We start from the raw sequence: 26,896 nt of genomic DNA on the forward strand, positions 1-26,896 counted from the left end.
CACTTAAAGTCTTAAACAACTGCCATAGTTTAAGAAAAATTTTTAAAATTAAAGTACTTGAACTTGAAAAATAGTTAGCATTTTAACAATAATACATGAGCAATTAGGAATATATAACGTTTATACAAGTTCTTCCCAGAAACCTTTCCATTTACAACAAACAGAGAGTGGAGTCAAAATGAAGATTTAAAATTAATTCCTGTTAATCCATATAGATTTTAATCCTGTTTGGTGAGTGCTTATGAAACTTGGCTATATGATCCTGAATCCAATTTAGAAAGCATACAGTAAAGCATAAAAAATCTCCAGCCAAAGTCTGAAACCCAACCATAAGCTGGAAAAGTGTTGGCCTTGATTTTCTAGGACATAAAAAGGATTGTTGTTAATTGATTACTTACACTTAAAATCACAATAACAAGGGAATATCATGCCAGTCTTGCACCAAAGTTAAAACTGCAACTCAGAGAAAAAAAAAAATGAAAGTTGGGTCATCAGGGTTTGCTTCTCGTTACAGTGCAACAGTGCACAAATTCTGGGTTGCACAGGCAAAATTCACAAATGTGGATTTGAACAATTTAACCCCTCCGTATCCAGGTTGGCAGGAGCAGCAGTGCGTAGCACACGCTTCTTGATTATACCAGGGTTCGAGCCCGTGACCACCAAATATGGAGAATGCGGAAAGGCCAGGGAACGACCACTGCATATCCCCAGAGCAATATGGCCTTAGTTGCTAATGATCCTAAAAACCAAACAACATTTAACCCCTCCCCATATAGCTCAGATCTGACCAAAAGTGAGCATTATTTAGTGAAAATGCCTCAAGTCTCATGTTTGTGGGACTTGTTTTAAAGATGATGAAGGGCAAAAGCAGCTGTTCAAGCTTGGTTTGATGCCCAACCAGAAGATTTTATTTTGAAAGATTAACTCCTTGCAGGTTAAATACAATAACTGTACTGAACTTCAGGGGTCAATATACTGAAAAAAAAAAAAATAATAATAAATAAACAGAATTTTATACCTATGTCTTTTATATTCTGTTCTCAGAACTCCTTGTATTTAGCTTTTGTAAATAGCACAACAGCCATACTGTAAAAATTTTTAACATTATATATATACTAATAAAATTTTAGAGCAGAAAGCCTCAAAGTATGGCATTGGTTACTACAACTGAATCATTGCTACACAGTTGAAGATAAATTGAAGTTTGTACATTAGGCATCATTACTATAATAATCCTTCACAATTAGTTGCCTAATTGTGTAGTTTTGAAACTGTACCACCTGTATGGTACTCAAATGAGAATAAGCAATGGCAACACATAGGAAGGCAACACATTGTAAAGGATCTCACAATATGAGATGTTATAATAATGATGCAACATACAAACTTATAAGAGATATTGGTATTTTGTTGGCCCACCACATGCTTTAATTACTGCTTTGCACCTGTCTGGCATAGAGATTCTTGATATAATCACTGCTTTGTTCATGGTACCAGACATGGATAACAGTTTCTTTCAATGTTATCTTGTTTCATAGCTTTTCAGCACCAATTTTCTGTCCCATAACACTCCAGCAGTTTTCAATCAGGTTCAAATTGGGACTATTTCCTGGCCATAATAAGAAAAAAATAAATAAAAATAGTGTTTGAAACGATAAAATTAACACAATAGAAATTTTAATAAATGATTATGTAATGTTGTACTAACCTCACATACAGTCTGGCAAGGTGCAGAGTTATTCTGAAAAAAAATTTTCTATTCTTTGAAAGAGGTCTCTACTGATGGGCAGAAGTTTCCTTTAGAGTTTGTGTAGTAGTCATAATAGTACCATTTATAAAATGTATTCTGCCCACTCCTTTACTTGCTATGCATCCCCAAACCATCTGGCCCAACGGAAACTTTACTATTGATTGAGCATAGTCAGTGTGATATGCTTCGTTACACCTATGCCAAATGTAGCATTTACCATTCCAATCCATGGAGGTTAAATTTAGATTCATCCGAGACTATTTCAGATTCCTACTACTCAGCTGTACAATTAACATGTTTTTTAGCCAGGTTAGTTATTTTTATCTTGTGGATTTTGTAAATAAGGGAATCTTATGAGATCAATATGTTCTCAGACCACTCAGCACAAGTCTTGAAGCTATATGTTGACAAGAATTGTCCTCAATATCAAGAACAATAATTATGCTTTTGGTTCCTTGGTGTATGCCATCCCACTGCTGAATAGGAAGTAGACGGATAGCAACAGGTGGATGCTTTTATAAACAAGATGATGAAATACCACTAATATTACAGAACGAATGCAATATCACATTATCCTATAGTTTTACAAAAATGATATGTCTTGAACTGACATAATTTTATCTATAGGAGTTAAAAGAAATATTAAACTTTAAGAGAGGGTGATGCAATTTATGTCGCCTTTGGTGTTGTCAGTAATGAGAGATTTTATAATTTAATCCCGAAAATCTCAAACTGCCATGAGCTACCATATCTCAACTGCTAACCAGTTGTATCACTGCAAGCAATACATAAACAGGGAGATATGTAAAAATAGCCATAAAATACATGGATTGGAAGAATACATAGAATAAGAGCTTAAGAAGAATAAGTGGACAGAAAAAGTCAGTAGCATAAATAGTCTATTAATGTTAGATCACTTACAAATGGCTGTCTTAACTTAGTATTGAGTTTTTTTTTTTTTTTTTGTTTCTGTCCATAAAGCATTAGTTTGAAAGAACTAGCATATAAATGGTCTAAGGGTTATTAAAACATTTTGTTTTCTTTCAAACCCAAGTCTCTTTGATATGATGCTCTCAGCCACTGCCAAGCATTTGTTTCAATAGCATTTTTTGAACTGTGAATACTTTTGGAGCCTGATTGATCAAAACAAACAGTTTAAAGTTATCATCAAAATGTCTACAAGGAAAAAAGGTTGGACACTTTGCAAATAGTTCAGTATGTAATCAAGGACACAGATTCATATACCTTGTTCAAAGGCGTTTTGTTTGTGCAATTTTCAAAGCTGAGAGTTATGAGTTTTCAAATTTTTAGTTGTTCTCAGTTTACTGATGAATCATTTGATACCGTCTGTCACAGAATTTTAGCAAGAAAAGAAGGGTTGGTAGATTAATCTACCACCAGTTTATTTTAAGCATCAGTGAAGAGATCAGATCAAGGTGTCAATTTTCAGAACTTAATTTTCTTTCATGAATAAGTTTAAGCTACATTTATCATTAAAAAAAATAAATAAAAAATATCTACCGTATTTCCCCATGTATAAGACGCACCTTAATTTTGGGGCCCGAAATTTGAAAAAAAAAATGTATTACATAAAGTTATTGAACTCAAGTTTTATTCATCATAAAATTCATACAACTCATCACTGTCAAAACTCCCATCCATTAGCTTGTCCTCATCTGTGTCTGATGACGAATCACTGTCTTCGTATATTGCCTCGTCCTCAGTTCCATCTATAGCATTTGAAATGCCACACTTCTTAAATGACTTGACAACGATCTCAATCTTGATATTATCCCAGGATCTTTTCACCCAGGTACAAACTTCTCCTACAGTTGGTTTCTTCACTCTTCCTGCTGGTGTCAAATTGTCCCCAGAAGACTTCATCCATTGGTTCCATTCGTCTCTGTCAGCTTTGAAGGGTTTGTTAATGCTGACATCAAGTGGTTGGAGCTGGGATGTCAAGGTATGACGGCAAGTTTTGTTTTTTGCTCTGCAGCAATCTTCTTTGTATTTGTTGTTATGCGTGCTCTGAACTTATCAAGCACCAATAGGGCAAGTTTGCATAAGACCTGGTCTCCTGCTCCAAACTTTCTCAAACCAGATCTTCATCCCATCCTGATCCATCCAACCCTTGTCATGAACGTGGACAATCACTCCTCGAGGAATGTCTTCTTTTGGCATTGTTTTGCATTTGCAAATCAGCATAGGAGGCAGCTTGGTTCCATTGGCACAACAAGCTAGAACAACTGTATAATGGCGCTTTTCATGTCCACTTGTCTTCACAGTTACAGTTTTCACCCCCTTCTTATCAACAGTTCTGTTACTTGAGACATCAAATTGAAGGGGGACTTTGTCCATATTTGCAATCTGTCCCAACTCAAACTGATATGTCTTCTGACATTGAATGACAAAACGATGAAATTTGAGGACCTTCTGCTCATAGCTTTCAGGCATCTTTTGGGCAAGTCTGGTGCATGTACAAATGCTTAGTCCATTCCGATTCCGTTTCATGAACCTGAAGCACCAATTGTGTCCTTCTTTGAAATCAGTAACTTCTTTTTCATCAGCAATTCTTCTTGCCTCATGCTGAACCATCTTTGTGGACACAGGAATTCCAATTCAGCAATTCTTCTTCTTCTTGCCTCATGCTGAACCATCTCTGTGGACACAGGAATTCCAATTGCCCTTTGCTCCTCAATCTATATCTTCAATTCCCTCTCTAAATTAGGCCATTTTGCTGACTTGCCTCTAATGGCCTTCTTCTGCCGTGGCGTTTTCAGTAGGGTTTCTTCTTCCCGTAGCCAGTCTTGGATTGTTTTCTCAGTTGGAGGAGGACCAAACTTATGTTCAGCAGCACGATTTCCATTCACTTTTGCAAACTGAATCACTTTTAACTTGAATTCAGGACTGTACGAAAATCTTTTCTGAGCAATTTCTGGGCAGAAGGTGGCAAAACGTAACCCAATATACCGGTAACAAGTGCGAAACAATGAGTGCAAAGAAAACAAGCACGAAGAAGAGGGAAATGCAAGTAAAAAAAATCTACAACCACTGTATAAGACGCACCCAGTTTTTAGACCCCAAATTTTTCAAAAAAAAGGGGAAATACGGTACATCTTTATATAAAATGGCACAGCTGAATGTACTGAACTTATCAGCCTGTACTTATTGCTTCAACTCTTATTACATTTTTGACTTTTTTTTTTTTTCAGAGAGGATACAATATACCCTCACTCTGCAAAAAAAAAGGCTTCCCTAGTATTGCAATACTGTCAATGGACAGCTTTAGCTATATTACAACTCTAAAAGCTGATTTAATATACAGACCAGACAAAACAGAACAATTCTTTATACTTGTTTTGTCTGCATGTTGTCACTATAGATCACCTGTTATCTGAAATAGGCTGTCATAATAGTTTCATGTTTTAAACAAATGACCAGTTAACCTTTTATAGAAGCCGTGTGCTTGACAGTAGGAGAATTGCCTGGAGATCACCATTTAAGGAATATGTAATTCTCCAATGGTGAAAAAATAACCTGGTTATTTGCAATCCTTCTAAAACTCAGTCTTTATCTCAAAAGAGCCCACTATTCTTCGATGACACTCAGATTTCTAGACAAGATCACATATCTCTATTAGAGATTACCATAAGTCATCACAAATACTGCTTCTTCTGCATCTAAAAAACTGGGTCTTCTTTTTCACTGTTGGCATTAACAACTACTCACTACTCCTAAACAACTACTCACTCTATACAAATCTCATATCTGCCCCACCATGTTATATATATATATTTTTTTTTTTTTTTTTTTTTGGTAGTTGTTGGCACATAGGCTTCTGTGGCCATAATGCACCTCCCAAGGATTTTGCAGTACTTTGATCCAAGCCCGAGGCGGGAATCGAACCCACGACCTTTGGGTTGCCAGGCAGGCACTTTACTCACCCGGCTAGACTGGTCGGCTCCAGGTTATATTGTTCTCATATCTGGGGTGGTGCCTCCAAAACCTATCAGGCTTTTAGATTCCATTTAAACGAGGGCAGTTAGCTTAATTAATGACCTGCTTCTTACAAAGTCTCTCCACTCTGTATCATGGACATTCGTTTTCTGCTGCAAGCCTTTTCCATGGACACTGTTCTTCTGGATAATGCATTTCTTATTCCTCCCACTCTCTTCCAAACACCAGTTGTTGCTTAAGGGTTTAAGATGCAAGGGCATCAAAGGCCAAATGAGTCTTTCTAGGTTTTTTTAATGTAAATCATTTTTTAAATGATTTGTTTATCAAATCAGATTTGCCAAAACTAATTTAAACAAGTAGTCTAGATCTGTAGAGTTACCTAATAACTATTGAAGGGCAAGTGGATTCTGATTATTACAAACTCTGGAAGAAAAGGAATCTGGAATTTCTGAACAGCTGGCATACCAAAAGGATGTGCCTTACTGAAAGCTGAACTTGGCATTGAACACAGAAAGGAGGAGTTTCATTACCTAACAGACAACAATGCATAAGATATATTATGTGGCCAATTCACAGTCTGGCAAGCATTGTTCTCTGCAACTTTTTCTGATGCTGAAGTCCCATATTTGTGGGCTATTCCTGTAATTTATTGTTGGTTTGATTTTTCCATTTCTGAGCAAGTCTTCACTTGCTCCACTAATAATTTGTCTAAAATCAGTGTATGGAACTATCATTGTTGCTTCGTATTTCTGATGCTGACTTTGCTGCATTATCTGCTTTTGTTCTGCCTTCTATTCAGGAGTGTCTTGAGATCCAGAAAAGTGTTATTTCACTTTCAGAGTGCTTTTTTTTTCCTTTTTTTTTTTTTTTTTTTTTTTTTTTTTTGACAGAGGTTGATCAGAAAGCTAATTTCTTGTAGGAGAGGATAATGATGTTTACCCTGTATGGCTGAGATAGCACTAAGCAAATCAGAATATATTATCCCAAACACAAGTATGAACACATGCTACAACCAGTCAGCATCCATTTACTGTCCAACTTCAAACTCACAGAACCAACTTTTCTTCTTCCTCATTTATCCCTTCAACTTCAGCTTTCTGGAAAAACCTTCCTTTGCATATAATTCCTGAAAATTACAATCTAGAGAAATTGAAGTCTAATGTCAACAAGTATCTTCTGTCTTCTCAACCTTCAACCCACAGACCAGGGATCGCCAACCATATGCCCACGGACACCAAGGTGCCCGCCGAAGGGTTTTAATGTGCCTGCGTGAAAAATCAGAGTGATTGCCCCATAGATCCCCAGACTGTGTTGGATTGTCAGGCCATCACTAACCTGGGGTACACTAGGATGGGACATTATATTTATGTCTTGGAGCTTTTTCGATTTTCTTTGTTAAAAAATTTAGTACTAATGGTGAACTCTTGCTTTGGTTTAACATACCTCTAAGTCATTATTTTCTAGCATGAAGTTCATAAAATCAAAGAATAGATTTAGACTTACAGATGTACATCTAAATGATTGTTTGTTAGCATTCTAATACTCCAGATTTTCGTTCAATAACTGGAGAAATGCAATCACAAATTTCACATTAATTTAATTAATTAAATTTTATTTTATTATTTAAAAAGGCAAAATCATAAAATAACACTATGTAAGACAGTAAGACATGTATGTATTGATTTTCTACAAAAAATACACACTTACCGTCTTTAATTTTTTTCTATATTTCAGTTCTTCAGCTCTCCTCTTTTTCCTCAGAACAAACTTTATCACTTCTTCTGGTAAACCTTTCTTTCTCAAATTCAATTTAGTTTTGTATAATTTATTTTCTATTTTCTTAGGCAGCAACAAAATTCCTTTCAATTTACGATTTTCCCTGAGTTTTGCAATTCTCCCTTTCCTTTTGACTTCTACAGAATGTTTGTTACAATTCTTAGAAGTCTCAAAACCAGTTAATTTGCTTTCTGGGGTTATGGTTTCAGTTTCTTCAAACTGGGACTGCATTTCTTTCTTCCTTTCCTTCTTTTTATCTTCTTTATTATCTGTTTTGTCTACCGCTGCTATAACATTTGATTTTAACTTATCTTTTTTCAATTTACAATCTGCTTTTCCTTTTAGAATGTTTAAACTGTCTATATTTTTCATTTCTAAAATGTGCTCTGAATTTCCACTTTTTCTAGTAGATAAAATCTCTTTATGTTCTGATAAACAAACCTTATTTGTTTTCCCCTTCTTTTTTGGGTTCGTAAACTTGGGTGCAACATTACCAGAATTTTTTCTTTTAGATCCACCGGTTATCAGATTATCAGGAGAACTTTTATCGGCTTTTATTGAGTTCTTATCGCTTATGAAAAATTCATTCCATAATGTAGATTTTTCTGGCTGCTTCTCATGTTGATGAACAGATTTTGCTCTGGCCCACCGTGTCATTTTGAAAATATTTTGTTTGGAATAACCTGAAATGAGATAAAGTATATACAGTATAAATAGCTTTATATAATCCATTTTTGTGAACTTATCATTAAACAGAGCAATCTAAGAAAAATATAAAATTAAGTTGGAAATGTTATAAGTAAAAGAAAAACAAAAGATTATTTAAGACTAAATTTTTATTTAAAAGAATAAAGATTATTAATAAAATTCAATTCACTACCAAAAATAAGTTTTACTTTATATTCCACTAATCCATTTTTACTTGACCACTTTAGAAATGGCAAGTAGTTTTGTTTTTAATAATGGCCCAGAAAGAAAGATTTAGCTGTTCCAAAATCATTTCCAAAACTTCACCAAAAATAGAACTGAAGTACAATTTTATTATTATTATTTTTTTATCTGGCTGAATATCCTCTTACATTATATTACTCTCAGCACTGCTATGAGGAATTGTTAAAATGCCAAGTTATTTTACTTGAGGAGCTCATTAATTTGTTATTTATAAAACTTCTTTTGGATCATGAACTGGATTTGCTTTGCTCCAGTTTTTAGGCCTACTGTAAAAGATTACAGTAGGCCTAAATGCGAGGCAAATTGCTGCTATGGATAAAGGGGTGGTTGAGGGGAGAAGACAGAGAGTGGTAATCAATGGACACTGCTCATCGTGGACTGATGTTATTAGTGGAGTCCCTCAGGGCTCAGTGTTGGGTCCATTATTGTTTTCTGTATTTATAAATGATATTGATGATGGTATATCGGGCTTAATGTCCAAGTTTGCAGACGATACAAAGGTTGGCAGGGTTGTCAAGGACACTACTGACACTATGCTGCTGCAACAGGATCTGGAAAGGTTGAGCAGATGGGCTGAGAGGTGACAAATGAAGTTTAACATTGACAAATGTAAAGTACTACACATGGGAAACAGCAACCCCAGAGCAACGTATCAACTCTGTGGTACTACACTGACAGTGGTAGTGAATGAAAGGGACTTGGGGGTGGTTGTGCAGGCAGATATGAAGTTCTCTGAGCAGTGCAGACGGGCTGCAAGAGTAGCTCATGGAGTATTGTCAATGATATACAGGAATTTTTCCAGCAGGGATAAGGAGGTGATTATTCCATTGTATAAGGCGATGGTCAGGCCACACCTAGAGTACTGTATACAGGTCTGGAGGCCTCATTTCAAGAAGGATGTAGAGCTGCTGGAACGAGTACAGAGAAGGGCAACAAGATTAGTGAATGGAACAAAGGGTTGCTCTTACGAAGAAAGGCTTAAGTTTTCCAAATTACAGTGTCTGGAGACTAGGCACCAGCGAGGTGATCTGATAGAGGTGTATAAAGCCTTGAATGGTTTAAGCATGCTCAATGCTGATGGGATTCTTCCTCTAGCTCAGAAAAATCACCTGAGAGGGCATAAATTCAAATTGAGGAAAGACAGATGTAGGATAGACGTGCGGAAATTTGCCTTTAGCCAGCGGGTGGTTGGTTGGTGGAACAGATTTCGATCCCTTGTGGTGGAGGTTGTTAGCCTAAATAAGTTTAAGGCTCAGCTGGACAGGTATTTTGAACGAACAGAGGGGTGAAGTGGAAGTGGGTTTTTTTTTTTTTTTTTGGCTGATGCTGCATAAGCTTGCTTTCTTGCATCAAATGCTAATTATTATCAATACTAAATGGCAGTTTCCTAAAGGAATCACACATACTTTCAGGTTGTTCAGAATATGCCCAATATTGTATCCTGCAGTTTCCTTCCAATATTGGCAGTGGGAGCAAGCCATTTTCAATCTGATGGCTTTCGTTTTTTAATTTATTTATTTGGCAAGGTCACCAGTGGGATATAACTTAAAATAACTTTGATTACTGGCATCTGTAGAAATTGAAAATGTCAGTCATCACTACCTCTTCTTCTTTGCCTTTGTGCAATTTTACTAACAATACCCACTATTTTTGTCTTATACATCCATTTGTTCTTTCCTATTTAACTATTGGGTAACACAGTTCTGAACACTATGCCTGCACAATTATAGCTCAACTCAAAGGAAGATTGTTCTATGATAAAAAATAAACTTTTGGCACACAATTTTCATTTTGAAATGCTACATCTATTTTTTTGCATTTCCTTCTATGCACCACATAATGTTCTTATGCTTATTTGTTTGCAGATTTCTGATTAGTTTATGTTTCCCATAATTCTGAAATTTAAAAATCACATATAAATACAGTATGCAAAGCAAATGTTATTTCCTATAATTTATAATAGATGGAAAATCTTGCATATGTTTTGTTAAATATCATGTTGTACTTCTTAGGCATCTTACTAGGACACTGTTAATTAGCTTCATATGGTAAATAAGCAATAATTTGTAGAATTATTTAAAAATTCTGAATTTGGTGGCAAGGTTGTTCAGTTTTACTAACAATACCCACTATATCGTCTGGTGAAAAAGAAATCGAAAAACTGTTACAACAGTAAGACAGAGAAGGAATTAAAACAAGCCAAAAACAAATTCCATCATAAATCTAGGGAGATAGCAGTTATTATGATCAAAATAAATTTTGGCATCAGAAAAAAAAAAAAAAAAAAAAAAACTTTGCCTAAAATAACTTTTCTGATGCCAAAATTTGGGAACAATATTACAGCACATCTCTTAACAATACCAAATTAAGATTAAATCTCTGAGTTACACTGCCATTATTATATTCAAGAGATGCGCTGTAATATTTTCCTCAAAACACTTATTATTTAAGTATGATTGAATAACAATAAAAATTTAATAAAAAATTAAAATATTGAAAAAATACTGTTTTTTTCATATTTTAGAGACATGGTATGTAGTGAACATACCATGTATGTAGTGAACATACCATGTCTCCACATACCAGGAGGGACATGGTATGTAGTGAACTAGAACAGCATTCATTCAACATAACAGAAATACCCGAGCAGCACCTGTGAGGAAAATCTTGCATATGTTTTGTTAAATATCATGTTGTACTTCTGAGGCATCTTACTAGGGCACTGTTAATTAGCTTCATATAGTAAATAAGCATTGATTTTGTAGAATTACTTAAAAATTCTACTAAAAATTCTGCAAAACTCAGGCAAAAAAAAGTTGCATAAAGGGTTGCCCAGACAGGTGCTTTCACCTAATTATTCTGTAAAAATCATGAAATATCACCTTCAAAAACAACTCAAATAAAACTAGATCTATATTTAGGAAGGTACAAAAAGTTTGCCATTAAGCTTGAATCAAAAAAAAAAAAAGAAAAAAAAGAGTTCTTTTTTCAGGGCACCTGACAGGTCCCGTGCACCCACTGCCCGGTTAAGAAACTTGTCAGGCTGTCATACACATGTAATGCACAGAGTCTCATATATTTTACAAAATGCTAGTAGTTAAATTTTGATTCAATACTGCATTTAACTTTACCAAAAATGTAAGGTATATAATGCTACTATTTGCATATTGCCATCTCCTTCTGGTTAGTTTAAAAACATACTGCAAGTTAGATATATGCACTTAAAAATAGTAAGCACCAACACACTACCACTAATGCCTGTAGTAAGACTATTATACTTCCAGCAAAGGGCACCTTATTATTTGTGTGGTTCTTGGGGGGGGGGGGTCGGATTATAGTTTTGCTATGGAGTAGCTATTCCCAAATACCAGCAAGATGATATACCCACTGTGCATATTTCAGTAAGTTAAGCAAAGAATTAGAGAGCTATAGAGTCGGTCCTCGTATAACACGATAGTTGCGTTCCTAGAAATCCTCATGCAATGCAGCAAAATCGTGCAATATAAACAACAGGCCCTATGGAAAATATAGGGTTAGGTGTCGACCACCCAAGATTGGACACACATTTTTAACCAAAACATTACCAAACACAATAAATAATCTTAATAAAATAGTTACAGTTGAAAAATGTAAAATTAATAATTTAATCATTTGAATTTAGATCCTTACCTTAAAAGTAAATGAAGACAGCTTGAGGGAAAGGGCTTGAGAAAGGGTTGAAGCAGCGTAATTATGGGGAAAGTGGCGGCAGGTTGTCATCATTATCGGAATTGGGAGGTGGAGGAGATGCCGATGAAGACTTTGGACGAAATGTGGTCACACCAGAACTAGAGGGCTGCGGCTCATTTTCTGTCTCTTTCTTGGGTGTTTTCATAAAAAAGACATCTAGTTTCTGTTGTTTCGCAGTCTTCCTCCTTTCACAAAGCAGCTGCTTATATGGCTCCAAAGCAGACCGAATTGTATAAAGTGCTCTTCTGCTTCTTTCTGCATTATAATCGTTATCTTCTAGCCTTGCATACTTTTCTCAAATGAATTTAAAACTGAAGATAACTCTGAAGTACAAAGCGGTTTTATGGTGGTGTTCAGGCATTCAACTTCGTCGTCTTTCTCATCTTCCACCTGCCCTCCAGCAACAAGCTGTTGCAGTTCTTCAGTTGAAAGTTCTTCTTCATGAGACTGAAGCAACTCTTCTAAATCATCTTCCTCCAATTCCTCAAAGCCAACCTGCTTTGCGAGGGCAATACAATGTGCTTTTAATTTAGGAAGCTCATTTACAGGATCAAAGCCTTTAAAACCACGAATAAAATCTGGTAAAAGTGGCCGCCAAACACCATGTAAGCATTCTTTTGTCACTTCGTTCCAAGCCTCCACAATTGTGTAAATTGCATTCTTAATGTTGAATCGCTTCCAGAAGTCTTTAACTGTTGGTGCATTTTCGCCCTCTGTTTCTGCTATCAGCATCTTAAATGTCCGTCTTGTGTAATAGTGCTTAAAAACAGCAATTACTCCTTGGTCAAGTGGCTGGATAAGAGATGTTGTTTTAGACGGTAAAAACAGGATTTTGATGTTTGGTGACAGTTCAGCAAGGGTTGGAGGGTGACTTGGTGCATTGTCCAAAATAATTAAAATCTTAAAATTCAAATTTTTCTTTTTGCAGTAGCTTCGAAACACATCCTCAAACACATGTAGTAGAAGTTCAGTGAAGATCTGCCCTGTCATCCATCCTCTTCTGCTGTTCCTAAAGTAAACACCCAGGGTAGTCCTTGTGATCCCTTTTAACGCTCGTGGATTAGCTGCATGATAAACAATAACAGGCTTCAGTTTCAAGTCGCCACTAGCATTCGCTCCTAACATAACGGTAAACCTATCCTTAGCAGCCTTGAAGCCTGGAGCTCGTGCTTCCTCTCTTGAGATATATGTTCGTGATGGCATTTTTTTCCAATACAGTCCAGTTTCATCAAAGTTGAAAATTTGGTCCAGTGTATAGCCCTCTTCCTCAATTAGTTTTTTCAGTATCGGCGGAAATGCCTTTGCTGCTGCTTCATCTGCACTCGCAGCTTCACCTGATAATTTCACATTATGGAAAGCGTGACGTTTCCTGAAATTGTTGAACCAGCCACTACTGGCAGTAAAGGGAGGCACTTCTTGAGGGTTTTCAGCTTTATTTCTGAGGTCTTCAAATATTGCCAATGCCTTTGCTTTTATCGTAAGCAAACTTGTTCCTGATCTGTTCTTTGTTTGATCTTCTATCCAAACAGATAAAAGACGTTCCATCTCTTCCAGTTCTTTGTGTCTTGATCTAACTGATTTTGTTACACTTTGTGTTGTTCCTGCTATGAAAGTTGCTTTTATTTTTTCTACATTCTTTCTAATTGTTCTCAGCGTTCCCTCATTTAGGCCTGTAGCACGCACAATATCGCATGTTCTTTCATTCCGGTCAAAGCGTTTCGCAATTTCATATTTTTCTTCTATTGATATTGCTTTTCTTTTTCTCTCTGAAGAATTTTCACCAGAACGCTGCCTTTTCACACTTTTTTCAAGTATTTTACTCATTTTTTGAGAATAGAGCACAATTATAAAATGAACAAAAATGAGGAGGCGAGCTGCATATACATAAAAGCACAGCAAACAAGTAGCAACTGAATAAACGATGCAACGTCCGTGTACAAACTGAATAAATGCAGTAAAGGCGTAAACACACTATTCTCACATATTACATGCTTATGTTTTACTAAAGCACATTTCTGGAAGTCACTACCATAAAACAATAAAACAATTTGCAGTTTCCTTTTATTGGTGGTTCCTGCTAGTGGAGTCATTATAAACGGGTAGTAAAAGTCGATCTAATTACATTTGCAATAATACCGATACAGTAGCTGAAATTCTGTTGATTTTTACGTTATGTTAAATGTGTTTCCCCTTCCACGAAATCATAAAAACAAATTTTCAGAATCCTCTCTTCATTCCTACTGTGTTGTGTTCAGTTGTGGTGATTTCGCCATGTTCGACTCTCATTTATCGTAAACACAAAGGCGAATCGTGCATAAGCGAATTACGTTCGTGTTATATGCGACATTGTTCCCTTATTTATAAATCGTGTATGATCGAATTCGTGTAATGCCAACACGTGTTATACGAGGACAGACTGTATTATGAAGCAGCAAAAACCATGAAAATACTGATATATTTTGAATGGCATTGTTCTGGTATCCAATTGTAATACCATCCACTTGTTGAGAATTCCTGATAACGGGACTATAATTTTTTAATCTGAAATTAAAATTTCAGAAAAAAAAAAACCCCACCAGGTCAGTGGAGTTTACAATAAATCAATCAATACAAACGTTAATCGTATCATATTTGGCAGCCACAGGCTTGAATCCCGGTCCACTCAAGGAGCATGTGCTACAGCACTCGCACTCCTCACCACAAAATACATAAGGAAGAAAAGAGAAAAATGAAGATTAGTTAGTTTAGCAAGTTTGGAGGTAACCTGTGAAGTCAAAAGTTAATACAGCTGACGCCACTTACTGCAATCACTTCAGGACACAGCTTAATTGATAACAATAACCAATGAAACGCGAATGCAGCTGTTCAACATTGTTTATTGGTGAAGAGCAGAAATGTGTACATAAAAAGGTGGAAGTGAACAAAAAAAAACTGAAAATCAAGCAATATAAAGCACTTTTGTAATTTTTTTTTTTTTTTTTTTTTGGCTGATGCTGCATAAGCTCATATGCTTGCTTTCTTGCATCACATGCCACTACTACTTTAATTTGCCTATCCACTAATTTTCGAGAAAGACATCAATAAAAATAAAATTGTCATAACATTCTGGAACCCATATAAACCAATAAAGAAAATATTACAATCAAGAATCAGAAAAGGATTATTACTCTTCTGTAAAACAGTCAGATTAGTAGGAGTACAGATACAGCACTTTCTATCACAGATTAATGACACCAACAACCATACAACCAAACTGTATGAAGCAACAGTAGTAACAAGAACACACAACATGTCAGAGTTAAAGAACAAATTGGAATATTACATAACCACTTCCATTGCACTTATGTAAACCATGATATGGCAAATACAATAAATGTTTTTTGTATGTATTCATATGTCTAATCAGTACTTCACAAAAGTGATAATGTTATCTGTGCTACCACAATGAACAGCATGCACTGTACTTACTAAGGTACTTTTTTTCCTCCGACATCATATAATTTTTATATATACAGTGGAATATTAATCGGATTAATATCACTTTACAATATTAATCCATTCCAGAGACACCATCATATTGTGAACCCAATAACATTGTTTTTTGGTAATTCGTTCCAAGACCTCAAAAGTTGAAATTTTCACTATATAAAACTTAAGCTATTTATCTCTCTAAAAGGTGATTTTTATAATGGAAAATTGTACATATTGATTAAAACTAATATACTGATTAAAGCACAACACAAAAAAAAAAAAAAAAAAATCACTTCAACTAAAGAATGCAAAAACAAAACACGTGGCCAACATGTTTACAAAGGCTGCCTATTGGCTGAGAGGAAGGACCACACGGTCCGGCCAGAGACAATAAGTAAAGCTCATCATAAAGGGAAATAAGTAGACACCTCTTAACATGGTCACTGGTTAGTAGAATCAGCTGCTTTATAGAATCAAATTTCAGAAAACCAATTCAAATCATTAAAATGCACTATACTTTCATCGTTATCATAAGTTTGGTTATAAGAATCACTTTTGAAAGCCTTTGTGATATTTCTAGATGTTGTTGTTGTTGTTTTGGTTTTTAGGAGCATTAGCAACTAAGGCCATATTGCTCCGGGATATGCGGTGGTCATTCCCTGACCTTTCCACATCCTCCGTATTTGGTGGTGACGGGCTCGAACCCCGGTCTAATCAAGAAGCGTGTGCTACGCACTGCTGCTCCTTCCCACCTGGCTACGGAGGCGCCTGATATTTCTAGAGGTCATGACCATAAAACAAAAACAATTTGCAGTTTCCAGTTTATTGGGCTTTTCTGTTAGTGCAATCTATTCATCATCATCATCATCAGCCATTTTCAATCCACTGCAGGATGAAGGCCTCTCCAGCAACTTTCCAGTTCCTTCTGTTTTGAGCACTGGCCATCCATTTACTACTCAAAAACTCATGAATTTCATCTATCCATCTCCGCCTTTGTCTTCCAGGTTTTCTTCTAGCTCCTCTTGGGTACCATTCTGTTATTTTCTTAGTCCATCTGTCATCATGTCTTCGAGCTATGTGTCCTGCCCAAGACCATTTTAGTTCTTTAGTTTTGATAAGAATGTCCTTTACTTGAGTTTGCTGCCTAATCCATGTGTTTCTCTTCTTATCTAACAGTCTGATTCCCAATATAATTCGTTCCATTCTTCGCTGTGTAGTTCTTAGCTTCTCTTCCATTCTTTTGGTGAGTGCCCAAGTTTCACTTCCATAAGTCATGGTGGGGAGTATACATTGATTCATTATTTTACGTTTCAGACAAACTGGGATATTGCTCTTCAGTATGTGACTATATTTCCTGAATGCTATCCATCCAAAATTTACTTCTTCTCTTGACTTCCAGCCATTTATCATTATTACAGCTAATAACTTGTCCCAGATAAGTATATGACTCCACCTTTTCAATTACTGCTCCTTCGATCATTATTTCCCTTTCCGTGGCATACTTGTTCATCATTACTTTTGTTTTAGCCATATTCATCTTTAGTCCAAAATCCTTACTAGCTGTGCATAACTGATTAAGATTTTCCTCTAATTCCTTGGGATCGTGGCTTATGACCACAATGTCATCTGCAAATCGTAAATGGTTTAGGTACTCTCCGTTCACATTGACTCCTTTCTGCGACCAGTCTAATCTTCTGAAAGCTTCCTCAAGGGCAGCAGTAAACAGCTTCGGAGATATTGTGTCTCCTTGTCGAACTCCTTTCTCGATTTTAAATTTCCTACTGTCTTTGTCTAGTCTAATAAAGGATGTAGCACTCTCATATATTTTCTTCAAAATCATAATATATGGAGTATCTATGCCTTGTCTTTCCAGGCCTGAAACATTGCCTTATGCTGTATGGAGTCAAATGCCTTTTCATAATCCACAAATGCCAGGCATAATGGTGTTTTATATTCATTTGCTTTCTCCATTAGCTGTGATATTACGTGAAGGTGATCCATAGTTGAGAATCCTGTCCTAAACCCAGCTTGCTCTTTCGGTTGATTCTCATCAAGTATTCTTTCTCATCTGTTAGTAATGACCCTTGTGAACAACTTGTAGATATGGGATAACAAGCTAATTGGTCTATAATTTCCAATTTCTGATTTATCTCCTTTCTTATGCAGCAAAACTATGATTGCATTATTCCACTGCTTAGGCATCACACCTTTTCTAATGCACTTTGTGAAGAGCCTTGCCAGTTTTTGTGTTATGTCTCTCCCTCCCAATTTTAACAACTCTACAGTAACTTCATCTTCCCCCGGGGCTTTCCGATTCTTCATTTTCTTCAATGCATGTTCTACCTCATCGGGAAGAATATCGGGTATGTCGTATGTGTTGCTACTTTGCAATCCATCTTCCCCACTGCTGGTATCATTCCCTCACTCCTTGTATAATTCTCTATAGTAGTCTTCTGCTATTTGAATTATGCCTTCTCTGCTGTTTATAAGTACACCATCGCTATTCTTCAGTTTCAGTATCATTTGTCTTCCTATATTAATGCTCATGGCTGCTGATTTAAATCCTTTGTTTTCCCTTAATGCTTGTTCTACTTTTCTTGTGTTAAATCTTCTTATGTCCTCTCTGAGTCTCTTTCTAATGGCTTTGCATAACTCAGTATACTCAATTTTCTCCCTGTCAGTGTTTTTCTTGCTCTTCATTTGTCGTCTTTGGTTCATCATGACAAGTGTTTCTTGACTAATTTTTTCTTCTTTGGATTTCTGTTTCCCTATAGGTTTCTTGGGCTTTATCACTTTCAGAAAGTTGTAATATTCCTCGTCGATATCTTGGTCCTGAGCAGTCTGCAAAAGCTCAAACTTGTTCTTAAGTTCCAGTACATACTGCTTTTTCTCCTCCTCTGTTATTTCAAAGACCTTTGTATTATTTACTCGAGTCAGTTTTTTCCTTTCCTTTCCTACATCTATATCAAGTGTACATCTTACCATTCTGTGATCACTTCCAACATTTACCTTATTCAGGACGGTAACATCATTCACAATATATCTTCTGTTAGTGAGGATGAAGTCGATTTCATTAGTTGTTAATCCATTTGGACTCTTCCATGTCCACTTTCTGTTCACCCTTTTCTTGAAAAAAGTGTTCATTACTGACATTCCTTGAGATTCTGCAAATTCCACAAGTCTTTCACCTCTTATTTCTTTCACCAATTCCAAAATTTCCTATAGGTCCTCTTTCTGCGCTGTTTTGCCTTTTTCCAACCTTAGCATTGAAGTCCCCCATAATAATAGTGTAGTGGGTTTTCTGCTCATCTAGAAGACTCTCAATTTCAGTGTACATTTCTTCAACCTCTTCATCATCATGGCTCGATGTTGGTGCATAAATCATTATAATCTTTAGCTTGTACCTCTTAGAAATCTTGAGTATTAGTCTTGACACCCTTGGTGATGTACTTTTGAATTCCAAAATGTTGTTTTTAAAATCTTTATGGACCAGAAACCCAACTCCACCTTCACTCCTTTCACTGTTTCCATTGGTGTACAGCAGATTTCCACTTGATAAACTTATAAGTGATTCATTTCTTCTTCTTCTTTCAGCCAAACTGATGATATTCCAATTCACATTTTCTAATTCCTTTTCCAGCTCTAATATCTATTAGTGCAATCTATTATAAACGTGTAATGAAACTGATCTTACTGAATTTTCAATAGTATCAATAGATGGAAATTGTGGGTTTTTATGATGAAATATGTTTCCCCTTCCATGGAATCTTCAATCATATAAAAAACAAATAAATTTTCAGAATCTTCTCTTCATTCCTAATTTTTAATTTTCGTAAACTTGTTACTCCGTATCTCACTTGCGTGTATCGTGTTAGTTGCAATGCTTGCGTGCCGTGTTCTTCATTATTGATTGCTTAGCTTTTTTACAACAAAAAAAAAAAAAAAAAAACAGTCAGTGAACAGAAATATCAATTAGTTAGCATGTACATATTACAATATGTAATTAAGCTATGTACTTAAGCACAATTTATTTTTGTTTTGCTAATCTGTGGAAAATATTCTTCTGATTTGCAAATATAATTTAATTTTGTTAATTGGCAAGGTAACAGAGCTTAATAATTTGTGATTTATATCTTTACTTTTATTAGCCTGTGGATAATATTCCTATTTTCACTAATCAGAAATGCCATTTAATAGAATTAAAATTCAATCTGCAAATGTGATCACAATGACCGGCGCTTACCACATATCATACAGTGAACGGAGAGTACTTCATAAAGTGATTTCATCGTAAAGTGGGAATCCACTGTATATATATATATATACATACACAGGGTGTATATAAATGGTGGGAACACTTTTATAATAATTTTTTGCACATGGAGTAAGAGAGATACCATTTACTTATTTATACCATGTGAAAGAGAAAACATGAAAGTTCCCAGCTGTTACTGCCAAGGCGTGTAGTTCCATCATTCACCACCAGCTGGCATTACCTGTCATACCTCTACCACTGTAACTGGGCAATCCTACCTCGATATGCTGCAGCAATGGTTGATGCCTCAAGTTCAGAAAGATAGTAATGACTTTATTTACTAGCAAGACAGGGCCCCTCCCCACTTACATAATGACATTCGGGCCTACCTAAAACCCAGCTACACAAGCACCGGATCGGACGTGCTAATATTCATCCCTTTCTTTAGCACGTCCGATCCCTTTCTTTAGCACCGGAGCGGACGTGCTAAAGAAAGGGATGAATGTTACTTGAAATGGCCGCTGAGATAACCGGACTTAAACTCTGTGTGATTTCTTCTTGTGGGGCTACATAAAGGATCGTGTTTATGTACCACCTTTGCCACGTGACGTCCAGAAACTAAAGCAGAAAACTGAAGAAGCTACCACCAGGTGTCACACAGGATATGCTGGACAGTGTAGGTCAATAGTTCGATTACTGTGTGGACATTTGCTGTGTCACACGTGGTTACCACATTGAATTGCTGTGATGTGATGTGATGTAAAAAAAAAAAGACATTTTCTCTTTCACAAGGTATGTATATGATATGGTATCTATCCTAGTCTTTGCGCAATAAATCACTGAAAAACATTGTTTTCCCACCATTTATAAACACCCTGTAAGAGTTAAAACTATTGTAAAACTGTATACATTCAAACTACCTGGTTTATTATCCTATTACAGTGCTCTTTGATTGTATTCCATTTAGCTTATCTCACAGTAGCAATACTGTTGCATTACAATTGATACTCATGATCATGCATGTGTGAAAAGGGTGATGCTATGCAAACAAGAGACACTGAGAAGTAAAAATGAGAATAAAAACTCATATAGCAACAGCAAAAGGATACAAATTCTATGAAAATGTATATGAAGAGGTTCTAATAAACTCTTAAGTTCAACCTACTCCAAATTTTTTTTTTTTTTTTTTTTTTTGAGAATGGGTGTTAAATTATGAAAGAGCATATCTTTTTATGTTAAACAGCCAATTTGCCTCAAATGTCCCTAATGTTAGCACAAAACATCCCTTTCAGTAAAACTGTAAATAAGGAGAATCACAATGGCCCACTTGTGGGCCATTGTGATTCTCCTTTTCTTTTTTTTTTTTTTTTATTTTCTTCTGTAGAAACAGTTATTTCATAACTGTTTCTACAGAAGAAAATGAAATGCCAAAGGAAATTCATGCTGATAATGTTAAGAAAAGTGTCTATGCTATTCAGCCATCAAAAACTGGGTTATAAAATTTAAAATGGATTTTTTTGACACTGAGGATGCACAGAAGATAGGAAGACCAGTTTCTGCAACAGTGCCTGAAAATGTTGATGAAATAGAAGCTACAACACTGTCTCAAATAAATTTCTGCTAAACACATAGCTGAGAAAGAAGGCATGTCCAGTGAATGTGATGGATATGTTAATTACGACATTTTGGAAGTGCAGAAGTTTTCTGCCAAATAGAGTCAGAATGCTAATCAAAAAGCAACAGCGCATTTCAACTTTAACTGACATTCTTCACCATTTTGAGCAAGGTGGCAATGATTTTTGTTGTAAATTGTGACCATGGTTGTCTCATTATGATCCAGAGACCAAAGGACAGTCGAAGGAGGTGGGGGCACAGTGGCTCCCCACATCCAAAGAAGTTCGCACTGAGAAGTCTGCTGGGAAGGTCGTGGCCCCTGTCTTTTGGGACAAAGACAAGATTTTCTTTATTGACTATCTTGAAAAGGGAAAAACAATAACTGCTGATCATTATTCATCACTTTTGGACAAACTGAAGAAGGAACTAAAGTCCAAACACAGGGGAAAGCTCACCTGAGGAGTGCCATTTTTGTAGGACTATGCTCACACATACACATCAAACACATGCCAAATTGGCTGAACTACACTTCTGGCTTCTTCAATTCTCCATATTCACTAGCTCTTACACCTCACCTCTTCCCAAATGTCCAAAATAATTTATCAGGTATCAAATTTGCATTAAATGATGACATCATATGAACAATAGAAGCCTGGTTTGGGGAACAATCTTTTAATTTCTACTTGAGAAGTTTACAAGTGAAAGTAAGTGTAGTACTATTACAGTTTTCAAAGTTCCAGCTGAAACTTTGAAAACTGGTGAGTATGGGCTTGGCACACCCAGGGTCCTGAGCTGAATCTTATTATTTATTTATTTATTTTTTTTTTTTTTTTGGCTGGTGCAGCATAAGCCTCAGGCTTCCTTGCACTATATGGCTAGTAATAATAATAATAACAACATAATTGTAGAAAGTGTGTGGAGCTGAAAGGCAAATATGTTGAATAAACTAGGTATATAATTGGATTATTATGTTTCTTTCTATTATAGGCCAAGAACTTATTGGCATCCCCTCGTAAGCATTCAGATCTTGAGAAGAATTTGTGGATAAAAAAAATATATATATATACAGCAGACTCTCGCTTAACCGGGACACTTCAAGACTACAAATTAAAAAAAAAAAAATCAACCAGAAATCATAAAATTCAAATAATAACGATATGCTGCTGCAACAGGATCTGGAAAGGTTGAGCAGATGGGCTGAGAAGTGGCAAATGAAGTTTAACATATACAAATGTAAAGTACTGCATATGGGAAGCAGTAACCCCAAAGAAACATATCAACTCTGTGATACTATACTGACAGTGATAGAGAATGAAGAGGCCCTGGGGTAATTGTGCAGGCAGATATGAAGTTTTCTGAGCAGTGCAGACAGTCTGCAAGAGTAGCTCATGGTGTCATGTCAATGATATACAGGAATTTTTCTAGCAGAGATAAGGAGGTGATTATCCCCTTGTATAAGGCAATGGTCAAGCCACACCTTGAGTACTGTATACAGGTCTGGAAGCCTCATTTTAAGAAGAATGTTGAGCTGCTGGAACGAGTAGTTCGAACGAGAAGGGCAATAAAGTTAGTGAATGGAACAAAGGGTTGCTCTTACGAAGAAAGTTTTAAGTTTTGCAGATTACAGTGTCTGGAGACTAGGCACCTACAAGGTGATCTGATTTTGGTGTATAAAGCCTTGAATGGTTTGAGCACATGCTCAATGCTGATGGGATTCTTTCTCTTGCTCAGAATAATCACCTGAGGGCATAAATTCAAATTGAGGAAAGACAGTTGTAGAATAGATGTGCAGAAGTTTGCCTTTAGATAATGGGTAGTTGATTGCTGGAACAGACTTCCATCTTTCGTTGTAGAAGTTGATAGCTTAAATAGATTCAAGGCAGAACTAGACAAACATTTGGAGCAAGTGGATAGGTGAAATGAGAAAGGTGTTTTTTTTTTTTTCTCTCTTAAACATAAGAAAGGCACCTTGGGTGAATGGATCTATCCAGTTATATTAAAGGAGGCAGCAAAGGAAATAATCAAACCCTTAGCCATAATTATGAGAGTTTCCTTGGACTTGGGGGGGGGAGGTACCCAGGGACTGGACTATATAAAATTGCTCCCTTGCATCATGTGCTAATACTAATGTTATCATATCACCTCACCTACATCTCCTCAAATAAAGCTATGTTAGAAATAGAACAACACAGAGCAGGGAAATGTCTGTATATGAACAGTTTTAGCAAACAGGTTCAATGCAGTAAACCGTGTCACTTAAATTCGGGTATTACATTTAATGGAGAAAACTTCTGTGTTACAACTTCCAAACTATTGCTGTTCTAGGTTGAAATAAAATAACGAAATATATTTGGGAAACAAGTAAAAGAACATTATAATTTTTTTTACAAGGATCTATATTGGTTAACAATTTTCTGTCTGTCTTACCAAAAAAAAATATTAAACCAATATTTTATCGGTGGCCAACTTCAGTAAATTACTAAAACATGTCCCCTCTTGTAAGTGCAGGATTACCGAGAGGCAAACTTTGGCCTAGGCAGACTACGCAACTGCCTAGGGCCAGTAAAACAGTTTTATTATATATTTTTTATAGTATAAAGTTTTATAGGCAGAGAACTCTTTTTAGCTTTCAACATAATACAAGCCATGTATTTTTATATTTAGTACTAGAAGACATTTTTTAACCCATTCAACTGTGTCCTCCATTACAATTTCTTATAGGCCGCCGTGGCCGAGTGGTCAAGCATGCACTTGAACGACCAGGGTTCGAGCCTGCGACTGTTAAATATGGTGCCGTTTCTTGTATTCTGCCTAACTTGTGAATTCCTCTAACCGTTTGGTCATCCCGAAGTATAAACAGAAAATTTATTATTTATTTTAAAGGTGGCAAAATGAGAATCTTGCTGAGGGCCTATTTTTCCTTAGTCTCCCACTGGGATTACCATGTTTTATTATTTTTCCCCCTTCTTGTTCTTCTTCTAATTACACCCCAGGGGTAATTAGAAGAAGAACCAAGTGCCAAGCCCATACTCACATCTGGTGAGTATGGGCTTGACACACCCAGATTCATGAGCTGGATATCACCATTGTTCTCTTTCTTGGTGATTCCCTTCTATTTCTGACTCTGACTCTCTCTCTCTCTCTCACAGGGTAACTCGGGGAATTTTTTTTTGGCTGGTGCAGCATAAGCCCTAGGCTTCCTTGCACCATGTGGCTAATAATAATAATAATACACAACTATTTTTGTCAGTTCACGTCCTTCAAGCAATCTTCTGTTCGGCACATGTTCTACATACTCCTTGAGCCTTGCACATTCCCTCCAGGGCCGAACTGATTGACAAGGCTCTCATCATGTACTCCCTCCTATCGTGCCTGGGCAGAATTGCAGACACTTTCAAATTTAACCCTAACTCACGACTCTGTGTTGGGTCCACTGTTGTTTTCTATATATATCAATGATATTGATTAAGGTATATCAGGCTTAGTGTTGAACTTTGCAGATGATACAAAGATTGGCAGGGTTGTTCGTGACAGTAATAGCAGTGTGCTACTGCAACAGGATCCAGAAAATTTGGGCAGATGGGCTGAGAAGTGGCAACTGAAGTTTAACCTTGACAAATGCAAAGTACTGCACAAAGGTAGAAGTAATCCCAGAGAAACATACCAACTGTGTGGTACTACACTTAAGGTGGTAGAAAATGAAAAAGACCTGGGAGTAATTGTGTAGTCAGAAATGACGTTTTCTGAGCAATGTAGACAGGCTGCCAGGGCAGGTCATGGGGTTTTGTCAATGATATATAGAAATTTTGCTAGAAGGGAAAAAGGAAGTGATTGTCCCTTTGTATAAGGCAACGGTCAGGGCATGCCTTGAGTACTGTGTACAGTTCTGCAGTCCTATTTTAGGAAGGATGTAAATTTGCTTGAGCGTGTACAGAGAAGGGCAACAAGATTGGTGAGGGGAATGAACGGATCCTCTTACCAAGAGAGGCTTCAGTTCTGCAAATTGCAGCGGCTGGAGACTAGGCAGATTACGAACCTAATGGGGCATAAATTCAAATTGAGGAAAGACAGATGTAGAATAGATGTGCGGAAATTTGCCTTCAGCCAGCGGGTGGTTAATTGCTGGAACAAACTTCCATCTGTCGTTGTGGAAGTTGACAGGTTAAATAAATTTAAGGAGGAACTGGACTACACAGCATAATACGAGGGGTACCATCAACTAAATTTCAGCCTCACAACTTAAATGCTTGTTCCCGCTTAATTAACCGGCTACTTTTTTGAAAAGTTCTTTACTCCTTTCGAAAATATAAAATACATTTAATGTACTGGTTGACTAATGGATGTATATAATAATAACTAGCTTACTTCCTTACAATTCTTCTTTTACTGTGATAATTTACACGTTTAAAAGGATTACGTCGAATTCCTTGCCCACTCTTCAAACGGCAATTATATTCCAACCACGGAGTACAAACAGACATCAGCGTTGAAGTATCTAGACAGATCCATATCCACTAATCTATCGGCTTACAAATTCTCAAACTTCAGTTAATAAAAAATTTTACAAAATCCCTCTTCCCCACCATATGCTTTACCATACCTTATTATTCTTACACAATTCAAATAACAGCAGAATCCACATGCAATTTTAAAATCCACGGTTCGAGGATAATCGCTGTAAAATAATCATTGCACGATATGTGAAGTGCATATATAAACATGTATCTTTCTATTTTCTCTTTTTTTTTTTCTGAAATATTTATAAACTGTGAATTCCTGAAGCTAAACTACTTTTACGTTTAAAAAAATAATAATTTAGCCTACTGTGCATCAAAACAATACAATATCGTCTTTGTTTACTAAAGCACGTGCTCTCTAATAGTAGTAGTAGTAGTAGTAGTAGTGGCACATGATGCAAGAAAGCAAGTGTAGGAGCTTATGCAGCATCAGCCAAAAAAAAAAAAAAAAAAATCACACCATTCCCTCCAAATGCCTGTCCAGTTCCTCCTTAAATTTATTTAACCTATCAACTTCTACAACGACAGATGGAAGTTTGTTCCAGCAATTAACCACCCGCTGGCTAAAGGCAAATTTCCGCACATCTATTCTACATCTGTCCTTTCTTAATTTGAACTTATGTCCCCGTAGGTTGGTAATCTGAACAAGTGGAAGGATCCCATCAGAATTCAGCGTGCTCAACCCATTCAAGGCCTTATAGACCTCAATCAGATCACCGCGCAGGTGCCTAGTCTCCAGCCACTGCAATTTGCAGAACTTAAGCCTCTCTTGGTAAGAGAATCCCTTCATTCCCCTCACCAATCGTGTTGCTCTTCTCTGTACACGCTCAAGCAAATCTACATCCTTCCTAAAATGAGGCCTCCAGACCTGTACGC

The 26,896-nt window shown here is 36.4% G+C and overlaps 1 protein-coding gene across 1 annotated transcript in view; it reads right to left on the reverse strand.

Moving 5' to 3' along the window:
- Positions 1-26,143, reverse strand: part of LOC150089234 (uncharacterized) — a 74,280-nt gene extending 48,137 nt beyond the window's left edge. The window contains exons 1-2 of the mRNA XM_090389917.1: positions 25,869-26,143; positions 7,415-8,166 (exon numbers count right to left, since the gene is read on the reverse strand). Coding sequence (XP_090246043.1) covers positions 7,415-8,140 — 726 coding nt within the window. The 5' untranslated portion in view covers positions 8,141-8,166; positions 25,869-26,143. The remainder of the gene's footprint in view (positions 1-7,414; positions 8,167-25,868) is intronic.
- Between the last annotated feature and the right edge of the window lie 753 nt (positions 26,144-26,896).

This window comes from Mastigoproctus giganteus, chromosome 2, assembly GCF_048544385.1.
Source record: "Mastigoproctus giganteus isolate SK-2022 chromosome 2, ASM4854438v1, whole genome shotgun sequence".
NCBI lineage: Eukaryota > Metazoa > Arthropoda > Arachnida > Uropygi > Thelyphonidae > Mastigoproctus > Mastigoproctus giganteus.